This window comes from Vigna angularis, chromosome 4 (genome assembly GCF_016808095.1).
Source record: "Vigna angularis cultivar LongXiaoDou No.4 chromosome 4, ASM1680809v1, whole genome shotgun sequence".
NCBI classification, from domain to species: domain Eukaryota; kingdom Viridiplantae; phylum Streptophyta; class Magnoliopsida; order Fabales; family Fabaceae; genus Vigna; species Vigna angularis.
The window spans coordinates 20,962,934-20,985,148 of NC_068973.1; the positions used below are offsets into that span (position 1 = coordinate 20,962,934).

At 33.7% G+C, this 22,215-nt stretch overlaps 1 protein-coding gene across 3 annotated transcripts; it reads left to right on the plus strand.

Moving 5' to 3' along the window:
- Positions 1–3,981: 3,981 nt before the first annotated feature.
- On the plus strand, positions 3,982–7,705 carry LOC108320309 (probable WRKY transcription factor 13). Of its 3 annotated transcripts, none has more exons than XR_001831376.2 (4): positions 3,982–4,678; positions 5,043–5,267; positions 6,787–6,955; positions 7,179–7,315. XR_001831376.2 is itself a non-coding variant. In XM_017551692.2 (4 exons), exons 1-4 carry the CDS (start codon positions 4,359–4,361, stop codon positions 7,348–7,350), a joined length of 633 nt encoding a protein of 210 aa, XP_017407181.1. In that variant the 5' UTR covers positions 4,006–4,358; the 3' UTR covers positions 7,351–7,705. The 3 variants fall into 3 exon arrangements, 2 of the variants coding, with proteins under 2 accessions (XP_017407180.1, XP_017407181.1); XM_017551692.2 differs by lacking the exon at positions 6,787–6,955 and having other exon boundaries at positions 4,006–4,479; positions 4,564–4,678; positions 7,179–7,705; XM_017551691.2 differs by lacking the exon at positions 6,787–6,955 and having other exon boundaries at positions 4,005–4,678; positions 7,179–7,705.
- Positions 7,706–22,215: the final 14,510 nt, after the last annotated feature.

The following is a 22,215-nucleotide window of genomic DNA, read 5'->3' on the forward strand; positions in this document are numbered from 1 at the left end:
ACATCTTAGTCATATTTTTAGTATTTTCATTTAGAATTGAATATCTTTCTTTTTTTAATATATGAACAATTAGTTGTATGATCATATTAATATGTTAAATAATGTAGTTTATTTTATATATAATATTCAGTTTTAGTTAATATTATTTAATTGTCTATATGATTAATAAAACTAATTTTATTATGATTCCATTTTATTACAATCAAAAGTTAAAAAAGGAAAAAATTTGTACACATTTCCGGCGGTTTTGGCAAAAACCCTGCTAATACCGGCAGTTTTGGAAAACCCCCGCTAATACCGGCGATTTTGGAAAAATCCCCACAATACCGGCAATTTTGACAAAACCCCCACTAATAGTGACACAGCTTTCTCCAGTGGAAACCACTGCTTATCCAGGGGGTTTTCTAACCCCGGGTAACATACTTTCCGGGGGTTAAAACCGCCGGAAACGAAAAAAATAACCCTTCATAAAATTTTATATTTTTATAGTGTATCACTCCTGAAGAATCCAATAATAATATTAAAAAAGTAGTTAAAATCAAAATTATGATTAAGATGAAAAAGAACTCAGTTTCAATTGAAATCCTATTCACTAACAAGTGAATAAGTGTCATGGCTTAAAAAATATACCAATGCTAATTGCATCTTAATGAGGTGGTATTATAGCTAACTCTGTATTCCTAATATGGTTAAATTTTGATTGCATTAACTTTTAATTAGTTTTAGGTTTTATTTGAATGGTATTCATCCAAAAGATGAATAGGTGATGCAACGGACAATTTAGAAAAAATGACTATCAAAATAATTTTATACTTTTGGTTAAACGATCATAATGATTCTACTATACTGTGATCATGCATAAGATCTGAATAAAAAATAATATGTAAAATCATAGTATCTTATTACAATTTTATGAATTAAATCTCGATTTTAACTATAATAAGTAATAATAGTTTTTCTTTACAATCATTTGATTCGATACAATATAAAGCTAGTATAAAAAGTTTTTTTATTAAAATTTTAAACAAATATATTTGATAAATGATTATACAAGTAATAGTCCTCGGATATATTATTATCATCATAATATTTATATAGGTTAAACTTATAAGAAAATTTGTTCATAGAATCTGAATTAATGAAAATAATTAGTCATTAAATTATTTAGAAACTAAATTAAGATATAAATCCAAAGTAGTTAAACCTTTTTTCTAATTTTGAAAATGAATTTAGTTCATAAACCTATTTATTGATAATAAACATAATTTGAATGCTAGCACCCTCAATTTCTATAGCAGTTAGTAGATTAGTTTATGTATAATGATTGAAAATTTGTTTTCTCTAAATCATGTTTCTATTTAATAAATTTCTTATAACATAGATTGTTATGAGGGTAGATGTTTCTTTAACCTAAAGCTAAAAAAGAGATTAGTATCCAAAGGATGTGCAACTTTTGATTTCAAGTAAAAAAGATGAAAAGAGATATATGTATTAAATGCAAAAACCTAAATTTTATATAAATGAATATTCAACATTTTATCTAATCATAAATTGTAAAGAAATAGTCATATAAACTTCAAAAAATTAATGTGACTTTTTACGTAATAGAATGAAAATTTTAAAATATAACCATAATATACTCTCTCACACTTACAAGTTTTTTGGATTAATTACGAGTGTTATCTTTATTTATTTATTTTTTATAAATTTTACTTTTAACTACAAATGTTTTTGAAACGCTTACATGACTTGCCTCATAATCAAACATTATGACTGGATAACTACGCATAGTTTTTGTTTTGGTAATATGTGTTTTCAATGCCTTATTTGTTTAGAACAGTCATTATAACGTCATATTAATTGTGAAAGATTAGATATATAGTTTACAAATAAATATATTTTATTGAAATCTTACTAACATGACAATAGTCATATAGTTATCACATAATCATTAGTTCTATCAATAGACAGTACAATCTAAAATTGTTGATATTAAATAATATTTGATGAAAAACACTAAAATGTTCCCTTTGGGCGTAAAATAAAAATTTAGTAAAAGTTTAAGAACAAACAAGATAATTTTATAGTGCGATTCAAATTTTATTTCATTTTTAATGATTTAAGCCATGCAAATTGTAAAAATTTAAAATAAAATAAATTTTAATTGTTTAAATTTTCTGACTTTAGAAAAAAAAACAGTGGGCCAACTTTATAAAAATCTTTTCACTCCAATGTTGTTTTACCCTAAAAAAACAGAGCTAAAGAAGGTAAGTCGGTGCTAAATCCGTCGGACACGACACGAGCTCTTATCTTGAAAGATTCATTGTTTCTTGAACCATTCTTTGCAATCAGTAATTACTTAATTAGTCGTACACAGTGGTGCAAGTAGTTAAGTATTTTGTCTGATATCACAACTGACGAAAGGGTGACCCGTTTCAACAGCAACCTTCTTTCCGTTTCGCGTTTTCTTTTTTCTTCTTTAACTTTTATTTATTAACATCCCATTATATGCTAATACTTCATTAAAAAAAAACTTAGCATGTCAAAATAAATTAATATAAATTTTAATGACAATTTAGTTAAATATTGTTACAAATAAATAAAATCATCAAACCAAAAAAATAAATAATATAAGCTACAGTTAACTATCTTAATTAATCTTATTCTCATTAATCATATGGTATATTCATGATAAGTAACTGGAAAAATATGATTTCTTCTAGAATATATCTTCCACCCCCACCGCCGAATCAAGTGGTTATCTAGCAATAGTAGTGACAAATAAAACAAATGCAGGATTTTTTTTCACTCTAAATGAACACAATAAATTTTTTCAAGGATTGCGTCTATCATATAATAACTTTTTACTGTTTCTCAACAGCTACTCTTTTACTTGGTTCATTAATTTCTACAAATGAAGTTCATCATTTAGTTAAGCAAGTAGATAAAGTACAAAAAGAACACATAATTATTGAATTATGGGTAAATTTTGAAGCGGTTAGAGAAAACTATGCTTTCAATTGGCACATTGGTCCACGTAGTGTTTAGACATACAAAATGTAAAGTTAATGATGAATGTTACAGAATTAATTCAAGACATTATATGAATATTATAAGGTTGCTGTGGAGGAATTTGAGGAAAAAGGTTGGTGGATATGTGGGTTAGTTCGAGTTTTTGTAAAGTTAAATATAAGAAAAGGCACAAGAGAAAGGCAATTAGCTTTTTTGCTGCAAAAAAGTCAAATAGGGCCTCTATCACCCATCATAATGATATCTTCCCCGTCGATGCAGAGAGTGTGTGATAGATTTGCACCCAAGATTCATCATCATTGTCCTCTGATATTTCTTTTTAAAATATATGGTGCCCCGAAAGAGATCATGTGTATGATGAAAGATAAAAAAATAACCCTACTAAGAGCAAATGATGTATATATGTATCACTCCCTCTGTTTTTTACTTTCTTTTGAGGGAATCAATGGTGAATTGGCGAATCATAATTTTCACTCACACTTGATTATGCATTTCTCGTTCTATTATTGTGCACTCAACAGGTTTCGCTTTTGCCCATATGATAATTATTACCTACACTGATGGGGTTGTTGCATGAAAGTTTCATAATTTTGGGGAAATAATCACATCCTTGGGGGTGTATATAGACTTATAAGGAAAAGCAGGAAAAAAAAAGTAATTGATTTTAAAAAAAGTTCATATAAAAATTAGGGTGTAACAAAACTTAAGCTTGGTGCATTTTTCTTTTCTTTTTCCTTTGTCTTGTATTGTTGACTTCCATGCCACAGTGAAGTTCCACTAACCACGAAGGACATGGAATTTGCAAGCTTTATAGGACAAACAGTACCATTATCATTTGAAGCAAACCGCAAGGTCAGGTTGAATTGTTACTATAGTCTCACTTTTTGCATATTCTCCCACTACCTTTTTTCAACATTCTGTCCTACCCACCTTTATTTCTTATTTTATTTATTTCCTTATTTTTCCTTTTCAATTTAGATGGTTAATGAATCTTCACACGAGATGTGAAAGAAAGAAAGAATTGTTTTAGAAATTGACACATATCCTTTGAAGAAATTTAAGTAAAAAGAGCCAAAAAGAAAAGGGAAAGTTGGTTGAGCTACGATGTTATAAGATACACTTCCAGATCATGGTGTAACCTCGTCGCCAAACTTTGAGAGAAACCCTCTTTCGTTTCTGTAAAGGAAACTAACCACTTTTTTCTTCTGTTACTACTATCATTATGATCTTCTCTGAGTTTTGGTAAAGGGAGATAGCTAGAGAGTAGAGATTGTGTTGGATCACAAAGGCTGGAGAAGGGAAACGAGAAAGAAAAACATAACAAGAAAATGATGTCAACAACGTCTCAAACTAGTGTTAACCATAGCTTGTTTGAAGAGCAAGATCAGATCCCAACGCAGATGGAGTTCAATATTCCTTTTCCATCAACCCAGGCCTTCCCTCCTTTGGGTTGCCATCAATCTTTGAAATCCATCAGTGCACTGGTTCCTTCACTTTCATCTGAACCTGCTTCTTCTTCTGCGAATTTTGCAGAAACCCTATTTTCAACCGCTGTTCAAAGACAACGAGAAGATCTCACTTCAAGTTTGATAGGAGGAGGAGGAGGAGGACAGCTACTTTCCTTGAACAGATCGAGACTGAATCCATGGTGAGACAATTAACTCTACTTAAATTTTCGCACCTCACCATGCATCCTAGCAATTTTGATTTCATAATTGATTCTATGACCCGTCACCTATGTTTTCTTTCTTTTTGTGTTTTTCTATAACAAGACTTATTCTCATTTTCAACTATGGGAGAGAATTCAAGGACTTTTTGTATTTATTAATCTCTATGACAAGACTGATAATCAAGATACATGTCTCATGTATGGTTTATGATGTTCTTTTGCCTTTGTAACTTTGGGTTATTGTAGTATCTGTTTCGGTCGGAAAGCCTATGTGTTATCAATGATATTGTTTTGCTTATGAAAAAGGTCTTATGTATGATTGCATATCCTAACATGAATTTAGGGCATGGGAAGAAGTAACCGATTGCTTGATGAGTAAAAGAATGGGAGGAGGTGATAATCATCATCTAGGGGTTTCCGCCATGAAGATGAAGAAAATGAAGGCAAGGAGAAAGGTGCGGGAGCCAAGGTTTTGCTTCAAGACTATGAGCGATGTGGATGTGTTGGATGATGGCTACAAGTGGAGGAAGTACGGACAGAAAGTGGTAAAGAATACACAACACCCAAGGTATACTCCCTAATTCAAATCGTTTCTCTCTTTTCTGTTTGTCTTTTATTACTAAAAAGTGACTGCATATACATAAAAAAAAGTTGAATTTAAAGCATATTTGTTTAAATTACACATGTTCTCTCTCTTCAATATCTCGACTCCTCTCATTATTGTTTCATACTTTTTCTTCGGAATTGAATATTTGGTTCTCTATACTGGTTTAGGGAAGGTTTAATTTGGGTTAGTAATGCGGACTTGATTATAATCATTAGCCATATTAAAGCTAGATAGCTATCACTTTATGCCTTGTGGGGTGAAAATGCGATCGTTTATTTTTAGTAAAGGAGAGGATGTAAACTTGCCAACGTTAGAACTGAATAACGCAGATGTTATATATGGCATATATTACGACAAAAACACAGAAATTTGTTTTCCTCTACGGCATTGCTAAGGTTTTCCTCCACAGAATCTTTATAGAATGTTTTAAGAAGGATGCTTTACTTTTTAGAAACATTAAATATACAATTAGAGAACATTTTTGTGCCTTTTCATTGTAAGAAATGCAATGTTGATGTTTGGTTGCTGATTTTATCATCAATATTTGCTCAACAACGACTTCACGGTCATTTATGTAGACAATTATTAGACGGGGTAATTAATTACAGCTAAGGGATACTGCGAAATTGTGACACTTGGTCGTACTGTGGTTATCATTTTTAATCATGGGGTTTGAAACTACAACTGGGAGGTTGAAAATTTTGTCAATTGACGTAGACAAACATCTCTCTCATAAACGAGTGCTGTTCTGTGGGAACCAACTCTATGAACTTCCGAAGTTTCATGTATTTCAAAAGATGGATTTGAGAAAACCAGAAAGCCATTGCAATTTCAGCTAGGTTTGTGGGCTTCTAGGACCTTATGGCGATCTTAGGCTCAAAATTGTATGTTAGATTACATATATAAAAACATGGCTTGGAAAATTTGCAGACTATGAAGTGTAATCAAAGGATTAGTGGTGAGCTTGTAACAGGTGCAAGTGGTACCTGCATTGGCACATTACATTGAAACAATTCAGATTCTCTCCTTTCATTACTCTAGCAATTGAGGCTATCAATTGTCCAACATAGCAAACTATTTATATAGGATTATCTGAGAATAAATTTATAGTAAGTGTTGAATTTATATTTCAAATTTGTATAAAAATAAAAAAGTAAAATATCATATAAAAATTAAGACTAATAAATTTATTATTTTAAGATTTTGGATTGAAAATAATATAATTTTTGAAAGTAGAACCGGACCAACATATCTCTACAGTTTGTCATAATTTAAGTTGGATAACATTGTCTCGAAATACGATGGAATAAAATTATAAATACTTTTTTAAGTTGTCCAAAATCATCTATCAATCAGTTATTAAATGTATTTTAAACCAACCTTCAGAATTGTATCGGTTTTCAAATATTCTATTTTAGTCACACCACATAACATATTTATGCAAACAATCTAAACTTATTTATAATGCAACATGCTGCAGAAATTATATACTTCTTTTTCGCTGGAAGAACAGACAAGTAGACCCAAAAAGCTAGGTTGGAGGCAGGTTAACGGGGACTGTGTATAAGTGTGGGGCCAGAACTAGAAAAATTTAAGAAGGAACGCTGAATTCAATATCTTTTACAGATAGACTATAATACTTTTAAAAAGTGAGTAAATTTTATCTATTTGGAGGGTTATGCTCTAAAAAATTAACACGCATAAATAAAGTATTAAAAGAACTGTTTTACTGATCCATGTTTTAACAAATTTTAAAATATTGACTGAAAGATTATATATTTATGTTTCATTCTGTCAAAGTTACTAATTAGAATGGTGTTCACTGCACCGACAACTCGAGTTTTCTGATGATGTGTTTTGGGTACACTGCAGAAGCTACTACCGTTGCACCCAAGATAACTGTCGAGTGAAGAAACGCGTGGAGCGGTTGGCGGAGGATCCAAGGATGGTGATAACCACATATGAGGGGAGACATGTGCACTCGCCATCAAATGAACTCGAAGACTCACAATCTCCTTCTGAACTTAGTAGCTTCTTGTGGTAGAATACAGTGCCAACATAATGTTCACATGTATATTTTTATGCTAGCTAGAGACTAGAGACTAAGAGGGAATAAGTAGAGAGGAATGAGTATAAATTGACAGTGTATCTAGGAAATGATGCGTGCATGCTTTGGTTCATTGTCAATTTTCACTCCTTCCATCCATTTTCACCCTTCTAAAACCACAACATATGTGGCTGCGTTTACTACTTTTTACATCGTTTAGATCATTTCAGAAGTGTACTTAGTCTTGGTGCTGTTTCATAAAAACTCAGCAGCAAACCAGTATTATTGTAAGTTGCAAACTGGGCTTAAGTTTTTAATTCTTTTACGTAAATAGTACCAAAATATTTTGATAGCTTATGCTCAAACAGTTTTTAGGTCTTTATCCAGAAGAATATGAAGGCGATCGAGTCTTGAAATGATTATCAAATCCCCGAACGTACGATACTCCTAATCACGATGTTCTTAAATCTAAAGCTTGCTTCAAATCATAACAACTTTATTTATTGAATATAATATAAAATGAATCTTGAAATATGTTATTTAAGTTTCTTAAAATGATAAATAAAATTAGTGTGTTTTCACATTATGTGATTTCTCCCAAATCAAGGAAGCGAAGTTGTAGTGTGAGAGTACTAAAAGTCCTCACCCCAGATGGTTTCAACTTCAGATTTGTTACAAGTCTCGAGAGATCATAAAACACAAGGAGTTAACTACTTCCAAAATGAGCATGCCGCCGTGTAAAACATAATTTATAATCCTTATACTTAAAACTTACAATGCTACTGGACTAGATTAGTATAAACCAATATATTTTGTAAGATGTGTGTATAAGATTATATTCTAAGTATTAACTAATGGATTAAAGAGTGTTATTGTAATATCATAAATTGTGATCAATCCATATTTATTAAGGGGAGATGTTAGCATTGATAGTGGTGAAAGAGGTCGATGCAAAAAAGAAATGTTTAATAGTTAAGGTGGACTCACTAGTAAAAAATTGATTTATTACCGTGGACATTATGCATCGGTTCATCAGAACCCAAAACATAATATTGTGTGGTGGCATTTTTGAAATTATATCGATAGTATAAGCTTCAGTTGCAAAAGAACCGCGACAGTATTTGCCTTTCGGCCTCGGTTCTGAGGGAAATCGCGACCTATTGTCCCTGCAAAATTTTGACATTACCGCCAAGTCACTCCTAAAATAAATTTGCAAGGGAATAGGTCTCGGTTCTGAGGGGAACCGCGGCCTACTGTCCCTGCAAAATTCTGACATTCCCGCAAAGTCAATCCTGAAATAAATTTGCAGGGAATAGACCTCGGTTCTGAGGGGAACCGCAACCTATTGTCCCTGCAAAATTTTGGACCGTCACGGAATAGGCCTCGGTTCTTAGGGGAACCGTGGCCTATTCCCTGATCTGAACAAATTTTAAATATTTAAGAGAATAGGCCTTGGTTAGGCGGGGAACCACGGCATAAAGGTTGAAAAAAATTTTAAAATTGCCATTTCAGATCAATTTTAAATTTTTTGTTTAGGAAAATAGGCCTCGGTTAAGTTGGAACCGAGGCCGTATCCCCTCTATTACCCCGGTTTTCTAATGAACCGAGGTAGTAACATTTGATTTGGTTAAAAAAATATTACAAAGAGTGAACAATTTTGTCTTCCTCGAACGCGAACAATTCTTCTTCTCTAGCAATTTCTCTCTACAACTTCTTCTTCTACGCCGCCGCGATCTTTCTCTCTTCTTCCTTATGCCACCGTTGCGCCGCCGTCGTCACTGTAGAAGGACTTCCTTCCTCAATTTTCATCTCCTACGTTTGTATCCGATCAAATTTGGCTTTGGTCGCCGGAGTTTTTTCGTTTTTTTTTTTAGTTTTTGGGTTGGTTGATACGTTTTTTTATTGATTCGGATTATGAAACTTATGTTTTGTTGTATTTTTTGTAGGTATTGTGTTTTTTCTTTTAAATTTGTTTCGTTTCAGATCGCGGATTGTTCCATCTTGTCCATTATTGTGTGGTTTTTCACGCTCCGAGGTTCGTATTATTCTATTTATTAATTTTCATTTTGTTAATTTTTAATTTTTTGTAGGTTGAATATGAATAATTATGTATGATTGAATGTTTGAATTGATAATTTGAATGCTTATTAATTGTTTGATTGTATGATTGTATTATTCTGTTTATTAATTTTTATTTTGTTAATTTTTAATTTTTTTTGTGTTGAATATGAATAATTATGTATGATTGAATGTTTGAATTGATAATTTGAATGTTTATTAATTGTTTGATTGTATGATTGAATTGATTGTATGATTAAATTAATTGTATGTTGAATATATTGTATAATTGTATGATTGTAATTTTGTAGAATAATTGTATGATTGTAAAAAAAAAAACAGGGTTTTGGACGCGGTTCAAGCAAGAACCGCTGTCATATCCCTAGGTTATTACCTCGGTTGTGGTAAAATTGAGGCCAAAGGTTACACGTAAATTTTTAAAAAAAATAGGGTTTTGGTCGCGCGTTCAAGCAATAACCGCTGTCATATCCCCAGGTTATTACATCGGTTGGAACTGCGGCCTAAAGTGTCAGACCTTTTTACCTCGCCTGTATATGCTGCGGTTCTAAAACCGAAGCGTATATTAAAAAACAACCGTTGTCGTTTTCCTTTGCTGCACTAGTGACTATGAAAAAGTTTATGACTAAGTGAGATGAGATTTTCTTCGATACATTGTGTGGTAGATTGGATGGATACACGAACGTTTGGAATCATACACCATATCAATTTTGGTCATTAGTAGTCTAACTTAGGAATTCAAGCCAACAATTAGAATTGAGATAGAGGACTCATTTATACCTTTTCGGTTTTTGACAATTGTGAAAGTGTTGGTTGGGATAGTAAGACAAGTAGTTAGAGAAAATTTGTTAGAAGGTGTAAAGGTAAGGAAAGACAAGACAAATATATGCTTTAGTTTGCTGATGATTTAGAATTTCTTGTTCTAAAAAGTTTACTTATATGATTTGAATTCGTGTTGGACCTAGGGTAATTTTATATAAGAATAAGATTAGAGGTACGGAGAATGATGGACCACGAAGGAATGCTTGTGAAACAATTCTATAAACGAAACTTTTGACATCATATTGCAAACAAAATTAAGAAAAAGTTATATAGGTGGAAAGACATGTATTTGTCCTTTATGGGTTGAGATGTGTTGAAAGATCTTTTTTTAGTCGCATCGAAGCCAACAAAACCTAAGTTCTCCACTAATATAGTAAAAGGGAAATTCTGTGGACTTGGTACTTGGTAAGACTAAAATTGTAAAATTAAGTCCTAATTACTATTTATTAAAATCTAGGTGAGGAAAAGAAAAAATTAATGAAATCTAATGTATAAAACTAACTAATAATGCATATGTCTACTAAAGCTAATGATTGAATGAATGAAAAGAAATGAAATATGCAAGGTGTAATTCCCATCCTACACTAATGACACTAACATAATATGGACTAACAAAACCTAAAGTAAGAATTCCATTTACAATGTGGAGAACCATTACTACAAAGAAACCCCAATTCGGTATTCCACTAAATGAATGAAACAAAACAATATAGAATTGAGTGTTTTTATAAGAAACTAAATTGTAAATGTAAGATAAAAGAAGATAAGGGAATTTGTTATCAATCAATTAATAGCACCCATAAACAATAACTATGAACAAAACTGAAAAAGAAAAGAAAAAAAAAGTTGAAGAATATGGTTGTATTGAAAAAAAAAAGAAAGAGCAAGTTTGGAAAAAAAGAAAATACTTGAGAAAAATGCAAAAGAATTGAAAACTAAGACCTGAACAGAGTGTGAAAACCAGAGAGAAAGAAAGAAGAAAATTGGATTGGCCAAAGTTAGACAAATAGTGCACTGAATTCTAGGTTCATCACTCTTCTTCACATTTCTCTATTTCCATTTAGCCTTGTCTTTTCTGACTTTTCATACCATTCACAATACAAGCCATTAAAGACCTATTGATCTAAATGAAACCATAAGCTGAGCACTATCATTGAGAGTCTTTCCAAAGTTAAGAATTGAAGTTAGCATGACATGAGTGAGTGAAATATGATAATCCTAAACAATTGAGTGAATATGAGTGCAAACACTTTTTCCTGTGAGGTTGAAACTGACTATTGCTTTTTTGATTGTTTTCAATGCTAAATTGGCTGAATTTAGTTTTTTTTTTCAAATGCTGAGGTTGTTGAAACTGAGATTTAAAGTTGAGAAATATGATTGTGCAATTCTTGTTTGATGATATGATTGTAAAATGTTTGAATTAGCAGGGTTGAATGAGTTGTGATTAAGTCTAAAGTTCCTTAGTTTTCATATTGAGTCTTTTACTTTGTAGATTGAGTCTTTGCTCATTTCTTTCATTATTAGTTTTTTTTCATATTGAGTCTTTTACCTGTATTTTCAATTCCAGTTTGCAATAAGAACTTTTATGTTTAAGTTTCAATTTGATTCAATTTACATTCTCGCTTGTTCTTTTAATTTCTGCACATGAGTTTACTTTCCCAGTTTTAGCATTCATTGATTTTACATTTCTTTATTGGATTCTAAGTTGCTTTAGATTTGTTTACTATCCTTTATAATTTCACCATTTGAATTAGATAATATTTGACTAGGAATAGTATTTTAGATAATTTGTTAATGTTCTGTTTCATTATGATTAGTTTTGATTTTACATGCCTTTCATTACAGTTTCTGAATGATTTCAATTTAGGAGTAGTGTTAATATTGTTAGAATCGCTGCAGCGGAATTATTAGCGTGGTAACAAACCAAGAGGGGGGGTGAATTGGTTATATACTTCTGTTTTGCCTTTTTAATATTTTTCTCTTAATTCTTACCTACTAAGCAGATAATTGAATGTAAATAACAGAGTAAGGGAAAGAGAAAAATTGCACAGGTGATTTTATCCTGGTTCAGATCACTAGGATCCTACGTCCAGTCGCTTATCTCAAACAAGATAAACCTTTTTCACTATCACAAAACAGTTACAAATATTAGTCACACAGAAAAACAATTTGTAACAGTTTAGAAATTACCACCTCTCTTGAAACCACAAGAGATGAACTTACACCTCCTTTGAATCTTCACAAAGGATGACCACCTCCTTCGAATGCTTCACGAAGGATGAATCTCTTCCAGACACTTCCTCAGACACACTAAGGATGAACAAGCTATTCCTCTGTCACCACAGTACCACTTCAGGACTTTGCAGACAAGAGTTTCCTTAACTTCAGCAAATTCACAGAGTTCTCAAAGAATTCAGAGATCTTTTTCACAAGGGAAGAGTTTTTTTTTTTTATTTTGAGAGAAAAAGTGAGCCAATTTATAGACTCAGCCTAATACCCTTCCATTCTTCGAAAACGGGCCATCTAACGCATTTAATCGATTAACATAAGTATTAATCGATTAAAATGAATACAACGGCTAGTTTTTCAAATCTGAAATCCCCAACGGTCAGTGTTAATCGATTATTCTCAGGATTAATCGATTAGCTAATCGATTATTATACACTTTAATCGATTATTCCAGTGGCACTTGGGTTTTCAGGGCCAGCCTCGGTTTTAATCGATTAAAACTAGGTTTAATCGATTAAAACAGAATGAGGACGAAACTCAACAGCATTTAAATGTAAATTACAATAATCAGTCCTAATACATTTGTGAGTACTACTTCATCAACTTTGATTATTACAAAAGCTTTATAAAAATACATAAATCTTCAATTTGTCTTGACTTGTGCAACTCTGTTCATCATCAAAACTTCATAGTTGATTTTTGCCAACAAATATGAATCTTGAATGTATGTTGTTGTGTTGACCATTTCCAATAACATTTCTCAATGCCCATTTCATTTGAAGTTCATTTGCTTTGTTTCTTTAACTGGTATAACATAAATAGGAAATCTGTTTAGGCATTGTAGATGTGTTAGAGTGCATATTTGTAATTAAATTTGACTTGAGACTTAAAGAAAATCATGCACATCATTAGTGTCTAGGTTAAATACTATAGGATCCCAAAGAGGGCCTAACTTTTCAAGATGTCTTCTTGAGATCATGAGTTGCTTTAAGGATTCAGGTTTAATTAAATAATCAATTTGTGCTTAACATTTACCTCCTCTTTTCTGAGTTATTTGATATGTAATTAGGATTTGTTTTCAATTCTGTTTCTAGGTGCTATTAGAGTTTCAACCTTTCATTCACAATTTTAAGTTTTTTCTTCTTCAATTCTATTAACAGTTATTGTTTCTGGGTGTTATTAATTGATTGATAACATATTCGCTTATATTTTTTTTATCTTACATTAACAATTTAGTTTCTTATAAAAGCACTCAATTCTATATTGTTTTGTTTCATTCATTTAGTGGAATACCCCACTGGAGTTTCTTTATAGTAATTATTATCCATATTGTAAATGGAATTCTAGGTTTAGGTTCTGTTAGTCCATATTATGTTAGTTGCATTAGTATAGGATAAGAATTACACATTGCATATTTAATTTCTTTTCATTCATTCAATCATTAGCTTTAGTAGATATATTCATTATTAGTTTGTTTTATAGATTATATTTCATTAATTGTTTTTCCCTACATAGCTTTTAATAAATATTAATTAGGACTTAATTCTACAATTGTAGTCTTACCAAGTACTAAGTCCACGAATTAAACTCGAGGTTTTCGCTTTTACTACATTAGTGGGGAACTTAGGTTTTGTTGACTTTGATGCGACTAAAAAAGCTCTTTCAACACATCTTAAGGAGCGACTGAATACCCTAGTGAAAGAGAAGAGGTGGAAATTGAAACCCATAGATTTGAAACCAGTCGAGATCAACAAACTTTGTAGAAATCAACTTTCTCTCCTTCCAAAACACAGTGAACTCATGATATTTTTCTTTAGCTAAAATCCACCCACTAATATTGTTCCCTTGAGGCCTTGGATTTGTAGAGGTAGATGAGCGACACCTCCTTCTAGTTGGAAGCTTTCTTCTATCAGCCTTGTAGAAGGTTGAAGCTATGAAAACTAAGGGGTTGAAACTTAAGATGCACAATAAAAGAATAAGATTTCACAAAATGCTTCATAAATGCATAGAACACTCAAAGTATTCGAAAACAATCGATTAAGGACCCCTATATATAGTGTATGAATGAAGGATTGATAACAGTTGAAAAATTGTTATTTTTATACTTAATTTTGACCATAAAGACAACCTTTATGACTTAAAAATTAGCTTGGAATCATGCTTTTGTTTATGTTTTGGAAATAAGAGAGTTGGATGAGTTTTATGCTTGGTTTTCCTTGTTTTTGCAGGAATTGAGATGAATTAGATGAAAGAAGTTGAAGTAGTAAGGAGCTTGACTCAAGAAAGGAAGTGAAAGTGCTTAAAAGAAGAGCCGCAGTCACCACTGAGCGCAATTCTACCGTTGAGCGACATTCTGAAGTCCCGCAATAACCGCTGAGGGCCAAAACTGCAGCTGAGAGTTAATTCTGAAGACCTGCACTTACCGTTGAGCGGCAAAAGTGCCACTGAGCGCCATTTATTTGGGCTTGGGCCTATTTTCTGTAATTTTTAGAAAACTATATATAAGGTTTTAGTCGAATTAGCGTTAGTATCTTTGGACAGAAATAGGCGAAATCACACTTTCTTCACCCTTGGGAGGAGGATTTTGGATGCTCAAGCTCTATTCTTCAACTTCTAGGGTTCTATCTTTCATTCTTTCATTGTTTTTCATCTAGTTTCACCATGTCTATGGTGAACTAAACCTTCATTGTTGTTGGGGAACCAATGTAATCCTTTGAAACTCTCATGTATTGAATTGATTCTTTAATTTATATGCTTTCTTTCATTAATTGTTAGGGTTTTTCTTCTACGCTCTATGCATGCTTTGTTTAACTCATTGCATGATCATTGATGTTAGTTGTATGGACACATATAAGTACATCTAGAACTGAGGAAATTATTCCAAAAGCAATATTACCTAGACATAGGAATAGGAGGATTGGTTGCTGATAACAGTTGAAAAACTGTTATTTTCATGCTTAAATTTGATACTAAAAGCAACCTTGAACACTTAGAAACTAGCTTGAAATCATGCTTTTGGTTATATTTTTAGAAATAAGAGAGCTGGACAGGTTTATGCTTGATTTCAGTGTTTTATGCAGGTTTTAAGGTGAATTTGGTGAAAGAAGTGAAGAAGGATAGGATTGGAATCAGAAAAGACATTAAAAAGTGCAAAAGGGGAAGCCGCAACCGCCGCTTAGCGGCAGTTTATCGCTGAGCGGCACTCAGAAACCCACGTTGGCTCCGCTGAGGGGTGCAAAGGCCGCTGAGGGGAGGAAACTAACTCACGCACTTACCGCTGAGCGGTAGTTTAACGCTGAGCGGCACTATTTTGGGCTTGGTTCTAATTTTCTGTATTATTACGAACAATATATAAGCTTTAGGTGATCCTAGGGTTTGGATCTTTGGTTGGGACGAAGCAAACACTCTCTTTTCCACCCCTTTGAAGGAAGATCTTGGATGCTCAGGCTCCCTTTTCACCTTTCTAGGGTTTTATCTTCCATTCTTTCATTATTATTCATCTAGTTTCACCATGAATATGGTGAACTAAACCTTGTATTGTTGTTGGGGAATCAATGTAGTCTTGTGAAACTCTCATATATGGAATTAATGTTTTAACATCTTATTTTAAGATACATGCTTTCTTTCATCATTAGTTAGGGTTTTTCCTCTTTGCTTAATGCTTGCTTTGTTTAACTCATTCATTGCTATGATTATTGATTTTGTCGATATGGGAATGTACAGGGAAGTCTAGATCTGGGGAATTTCTCCCAATAGTATATTGGTTGCCTTTAAGCTCCTGCACTTCAGAACTAATTACTAGGAATGCTAGGAATTGTATGAACTCGTAATTAAGGATAGGCCTTCTTGACAAGGTGATTTAGAGAGTGGCATTAACATTGATGAAAAGATTGATGAATTCCTAAAGTATATGAGAGTGGATAAGATGAAATTGATAACCCCAACAACATACTCATCCATATAATTCATTCCGTGTTTGTTTTACTCTTTTTGCCATTGATCACATTCATGCATACATGTTTAATTATTGTCTTTTGCATTAAAAACCTACAATCAATCGTTCACAAGTCTTAAATAATCAACAAATCAGATAACTAACTAGGCCGTGAGTCCTTTGGGAAAACGATACTTGGTCTTACCTAGTTTTATTACTTGATACGATTCGGTCACACTTGCCGATTGTTAAACAAGTTTGTGGCGCCGTTTTCGGTGTTCATAAATTTGTCATCAAGTTTTTGGCGCCGTTGCCGGGGACTCGTGGTTTAACTAGTTCATTTGTTTGATTATTGATTATCTTTGATTTGTTTTCTGATTTTATTTTATTTTATTTTATTTTATTTTTCTGTTTTTATTTTATTTTATTTTTCAATTATATCCGTTGATTTTTCTTTCTCTATCTTTTTGTGCTAACACATATTTTCTAGAGTTTTGTGCCTAATGTTTGCAGGATGCAATTCGGACAAGAATTTAACTATACAGGCACTCAAATTCTACTAAGGTAATTTCAACCACTGGTGGGAACCTCACTCAAGCATGGACTTTTGGCAAGCTTGCGAACAATTTAAGAATCAATCACCACAACAAAGGCAGCAACGACCCTCTCTATCAGGAAGAAGGATAACGTTGGAGGAGGCAGTTCAACACTACATACAGGTACCTAATTGTCATCACAAAATCACTCAAGCTGTCGAAGAGTTTGATAGGCCATCACCACAACAATGGCCACCACCACAACAATGGCAGCAACAATCCTTTCTATTAGGAAGTTTGGATAGTTTGGATGACACCCTTCAACGATTTTTGAAAAATTCTGACGCTACTCAGAAAAGCATTGAAGAATCATGTAAAAGGATGGAGATGCACCTTCGTTACATTAGTCAGAGATTGAATGATGAGGTTAATACTGAAGTTAATCCTAAGGAGGAAGGGCAAACCATTATCACTGAAAGTGACAAGATTCTTGATGAGAAAAAAATAGGGGGCGATGAGGAAAAGATAGAGAGAAAAGAAAAAGAAGAGTTGAGTGAGAAAGATAAAGATGAAGAAAAAGAAAAAGAAGTGGTTGAGAGAGAAGAGAGAAAGAAAATTTGTGTGAAAATAAAGAAGTTGAAAAGAAAAAGAAAAGGGAAGAAAAAAATAAGAGAAAAGAAAAAGAGAAAATTTATGGAGAGGAAAAGGAAGAAAAAGAAGATGAGAGGAAAGAAGAAGAAATCATATGAAAAATCCCATCCTCATCTAAAGAAGAATCATAGGAAGGAAAAGAAATTTAAGTGCTTTATGGAAATCTTCAAGAAATTGGAGATTAAAGTTCCTCTGATTGAGACACCGCAACAGGTTCCTGGTTTTATCAAATTCCTAAGGAAGTTCAGTAGAAAGAAGAAAAAGAAGAAAGAACATGAGCTTTATTGGGTCAAGCTAGTGACGTTAAAAGAGCGCTTGTTGGGAGGCAACCTAGTGATTTAAGAACTTTTAAATTTTTGGTTTGGTGATGTAATTTTGAACTTTTGGGTATTTTTGTTTTTGTTATAAGTTTGTTACAGGGTTTACATCTACTGATGGATGTTAGGCGGAAGAGTATCTACTGAAAGATACTATGTGTGTATATACCTACTGATGGGTGTTGGATGATTTTGGGTCAGACTCGTGACGTTAAACAAGCGCTACGTGGGAGGCAACCCAGTTGATTGCTTTTATCTGTATTGTTTGTTTTGATTCTGCTTTAGTTGCATAATAGGGTTGTGCATGAGTGATCTGAGAATTTTATTGCAGGGAGCCAGTGAGGGGTATGGTTAGGACGCATCTAGGTCAAGGCAGGAAGAAGAAGAACACTTCCCGAAAGTGCCGCTGAGCGGTAGTGTCGCAGACTGGGCTTAGGTTGCCCCTTAGCAGAACCCGAGCCCATTAGGGTATTTTTATACCCTAAGCTGCGCCTTGGCTTCTCTTTTCATACTTTTCTCTGCACACACACTCCTACATATTCTTTCAAAGGATCTCTACAATTTTTCCCTCATCCCTCTTGAGAAAATCTCCCTTTCACTCACTTTCCATCTAAGTTTGGGGTTGGAAGAGAGCATCATAGCTTGAAAGCATTCTCCATTCATCTAGCATCTCCACCCAAGTAAGTAAAGCATTTTTCATTCTAGGGTTCTTGAGTTTGAATTGGATTGTTAAAGCATGAATTCTTATGGGTTTTGATCTTTATGCATGATTTGATGATTTAATTGATGTTTGAACCGATTAAACTGAATGATTATGATCTGGAAAACTGAAAAGTGCATGTGGGTGGAGTTAGGATAAGCCAAAAAGATTTTTCAAAATTCTGCAGATTTACCGCTCAGGGGTAAATTGCCGCTAAGCGGCACTCTGACAGATTTTTGGTTTTTGCTGAGTTGTGTTCTGGATAGCTGCACTGGTGGCGTTGAAGGGTGATTTTGACCCTCAGTGGTGGTTTAGCTTCGAAATAATGGGGTTGTATGTGTTTTACTAATGATTAACAACATGTTTGTGGTTTTGTATCTGTGTTTGATGTAGGAATGGCATCCTCTTCAGGCAAAAGAATGAAGACCATGACATCCAAAAGAAAAGAAAAGGAACCAGAACAACCCCATTCTAGTAGGTTCCTATCTCGCAAACATGAAAAGCACTTCAAGGTGGTCCAAGATAGGAGACTACTTATGGAGAAAAAGGTTGGAATGATACCTAACTTTGCTCCTCAATTTGGAGAGAAATTGTTAGGGAATGATTGGGGGAAGCTAGCCACATACCCTACACCTGCCAATATAGCTGTGGTGAAAGAATTCTACACTAATGCAAGAAAGATTGGTGATTATCCAGCTGAGAATTACCTAGGCTATGTCAGAGGCCATGCTATTAGGTATGATCCTGATTCCATCAACAACTTCTTGGATACTGTTTGGGTTGGTGAGCAGTGCCAGTTTGCTCTCTGTATGGAAGAAGGCGCTGATTTTGATGACATGGAGAGAGTTTTATGTATACCTGGAGGACATTTTCAGAGGAATAGAACTGGCTCTGTGGTTAACATTAGGAGAACTGACTTGACTCCTCTTGCAAAGAATTGGATGGCATTTTCTCATGCCAACATTCAGCCATGTTCTCATGTGTCAGACATCACTCTTAGCAGGGCACTCCTCCTTTACTGTGCAATCAGGAACTTGAATGTCAATATTGGACAGGTAATAGTTGATGAGATAAGGATGTGCGCCAACACAACAAACAACAAAGCACCCTTAGGACATCCTTTTTTGATTACACACCTCTGCAAGATAGCTGGAGTGGATACTTCTGCTCCACCATTTGAAAGGCCAAGGAAAGCAATTGATGAGGCCTATTACAAACAATACTGTGGAGGTGAGGAGGCGGCTCAGCCAGTTCCACCACGCCGTACTCGCAGAGAAAAAGGGCAAGCATAGCGTCAGGCATCTGCTGAGACACATGAAGCAGAACCTTTCCAGATGAGGGACATGTACATGTCTCTTATAGGTGCACAGTTACAGTCTATCCACAGAGGGCAGGTGGCCACTGCTGAGATGATTGTTGGAATGTATGATACACCTCCAGCACACAGGTGGACTATGGAGGAATTTCATAATGTGTAGCCTGGCCAGAAGAGCAGGTACAAGGAGACAGAGCTGAAGCAGCTGAAGCTTCAGCTATGGAGATGGAAGAAGATGATGCTGATGATGTTGAGGATGATGCATTTGAGGATGCTGAAGATGAGGAAGAAGAGGAGGATACAAATGACAACTTAGATTGATGAGGAGCTAAGATAGCATTTACTGATGAATGCTATCATAACTAAAGCAGGACTTATGTTTTTGTTTGGTTTTTGGAACTTATTTATTTGTTTTTAGAATAGGGTTTGATGTACGCAATTGGAAACTTTATCTGTTGTGATGGTTTTCTGATGATTGTGAATGTTTGATATGTAATGCTTGAATGATGCTTTGATATAGATTGATGTTGAGATGTGCATATTTCATGCTTATACAGGTGGTTCACAAGATTTGTGAACAAATGCAAGTTATTATGATTGTGATATTAAGCAGGATGTGTATGTCAAATGTGAATGAGCTTTTATGTGAGGTTTTGAGCTCCAGAGTTATTACTTTGAGTGTTATTACTTTGGAAGCATGACTAACTTTGCCCAGGTTTTCTATGATTGGATTACTTGCTTGTTTACATTATATGATCAAGGTCGTTAGTTGGAAACCCTTATATTAGCCAAATTGCATGAAATAAGCCATTAAAAGAGAACACTACGTGTTCTACCCTTTGAACCCCTAACCTTGAACATAAATTTAAAACCCTTGTTGAGAGCTTTACCTTGAGTTAAGTAGAAAATATTTTGTGGTATTGACAAATGTTCAAGTTTGGGGTTGTTGGAAAATAGAAAGGGAAATTGAAAGCATTGAGCTAAGAGCTAAGAATTAAGTATGTGAAAAGAGAAAGAAAAGAAAAGAAAAGAAAAAAACAAAGCTCAATGCAAAGGAAAGTTGGGAAAAGTAAGAATGATTGTGTTTATATGATTCTCTTAACTCAAGGGTTTTGTGATCTAGAAAAACCAATTTTCTTGTTAGCTCAGCCACATTATAAGCCATTGAAAGTCCTTGTGATGATGCATGCTTGTGAATTTATTTGATTGTGGTTAAATGAAAGGCAAAGTCAATTCATGTGACACTGTGATAGTAGAGTGAATGAGTGATTAGCTATTATACACTTGTGTTTGAGAGAAACACTTTACTTAGTGAGGAAATATTCCATGAGCACATGAACATCCATGCTTAGTTGATTGATCATTCATGAAAAATAGCATTTGATTGGATATTAAGTGATTTTGTGAACACCCAAATCATGTGCACATCTTGATTGAAATCTTTGTCATGAGTTTAATTGAAGTTTTTACTTATCTTGAAAAGAGGATTTTTGAATGGAGTAACTCATTGTACAAATTAGTAGAAGATTGAGTTACATTTTGTTTGGTTGAGGACAAGCAAAGTTCTAAGTTTGGAGTTGTGATAACAGTTGAAAAACTGTTATTTTCATGCTTAAATTTGATACTAAAAGCAACCTTGAACACTTGGAAACTAGCTTGAAATCATGCTTTTGGTTATATTTTTAGAAATAAGAGAGTTGGACAGGTTTATGCTTGATTTCAGTGTTTTATGCAGGTTTTAAGGTGAATTTGGTGAAAGAAGTGAAGAAGGATAGGAATGGAATCAGAAAAGACATTAAAAAGTGCAAAAGGAGAAGCCGCAACAGCCGCTCAGCGGCAGTTTACCGCTGAGCGGCAGTTTACCGCTGAGCGGCACTCAGAAACCCACGTTGGCTCCGTTGAGGGGTGCAAAGGCCGCTGAGGGGAGGAAACCAACTCACGCACTTACCGCTGAGCGACACTATTTTGGGCTTAGGCCTAATTTTCTGTATTATTACAAACAATATATAAGCTTTAGGTGATCCTAGGGTTTGGATCTTTGGTTGGGACGAAGCAAACACTCTCTTTTCCACCCCTTTGAAGGAAGATCTTGGATGCTCAGGCTCCCTTTTCACCTTTCTAGGGTTTTATCTTCCATTCTTTCATTATTATTCATCTAGTTTCACCATGAATATGGTGAACTAAACCTTGTATTGTTGTTGGGGAATCAATGTAGTCTTGTGAAACTCTCATATATGGAATTAATGTTTTAACATCTTATTTTAAGATGCATGCTTTCTTTC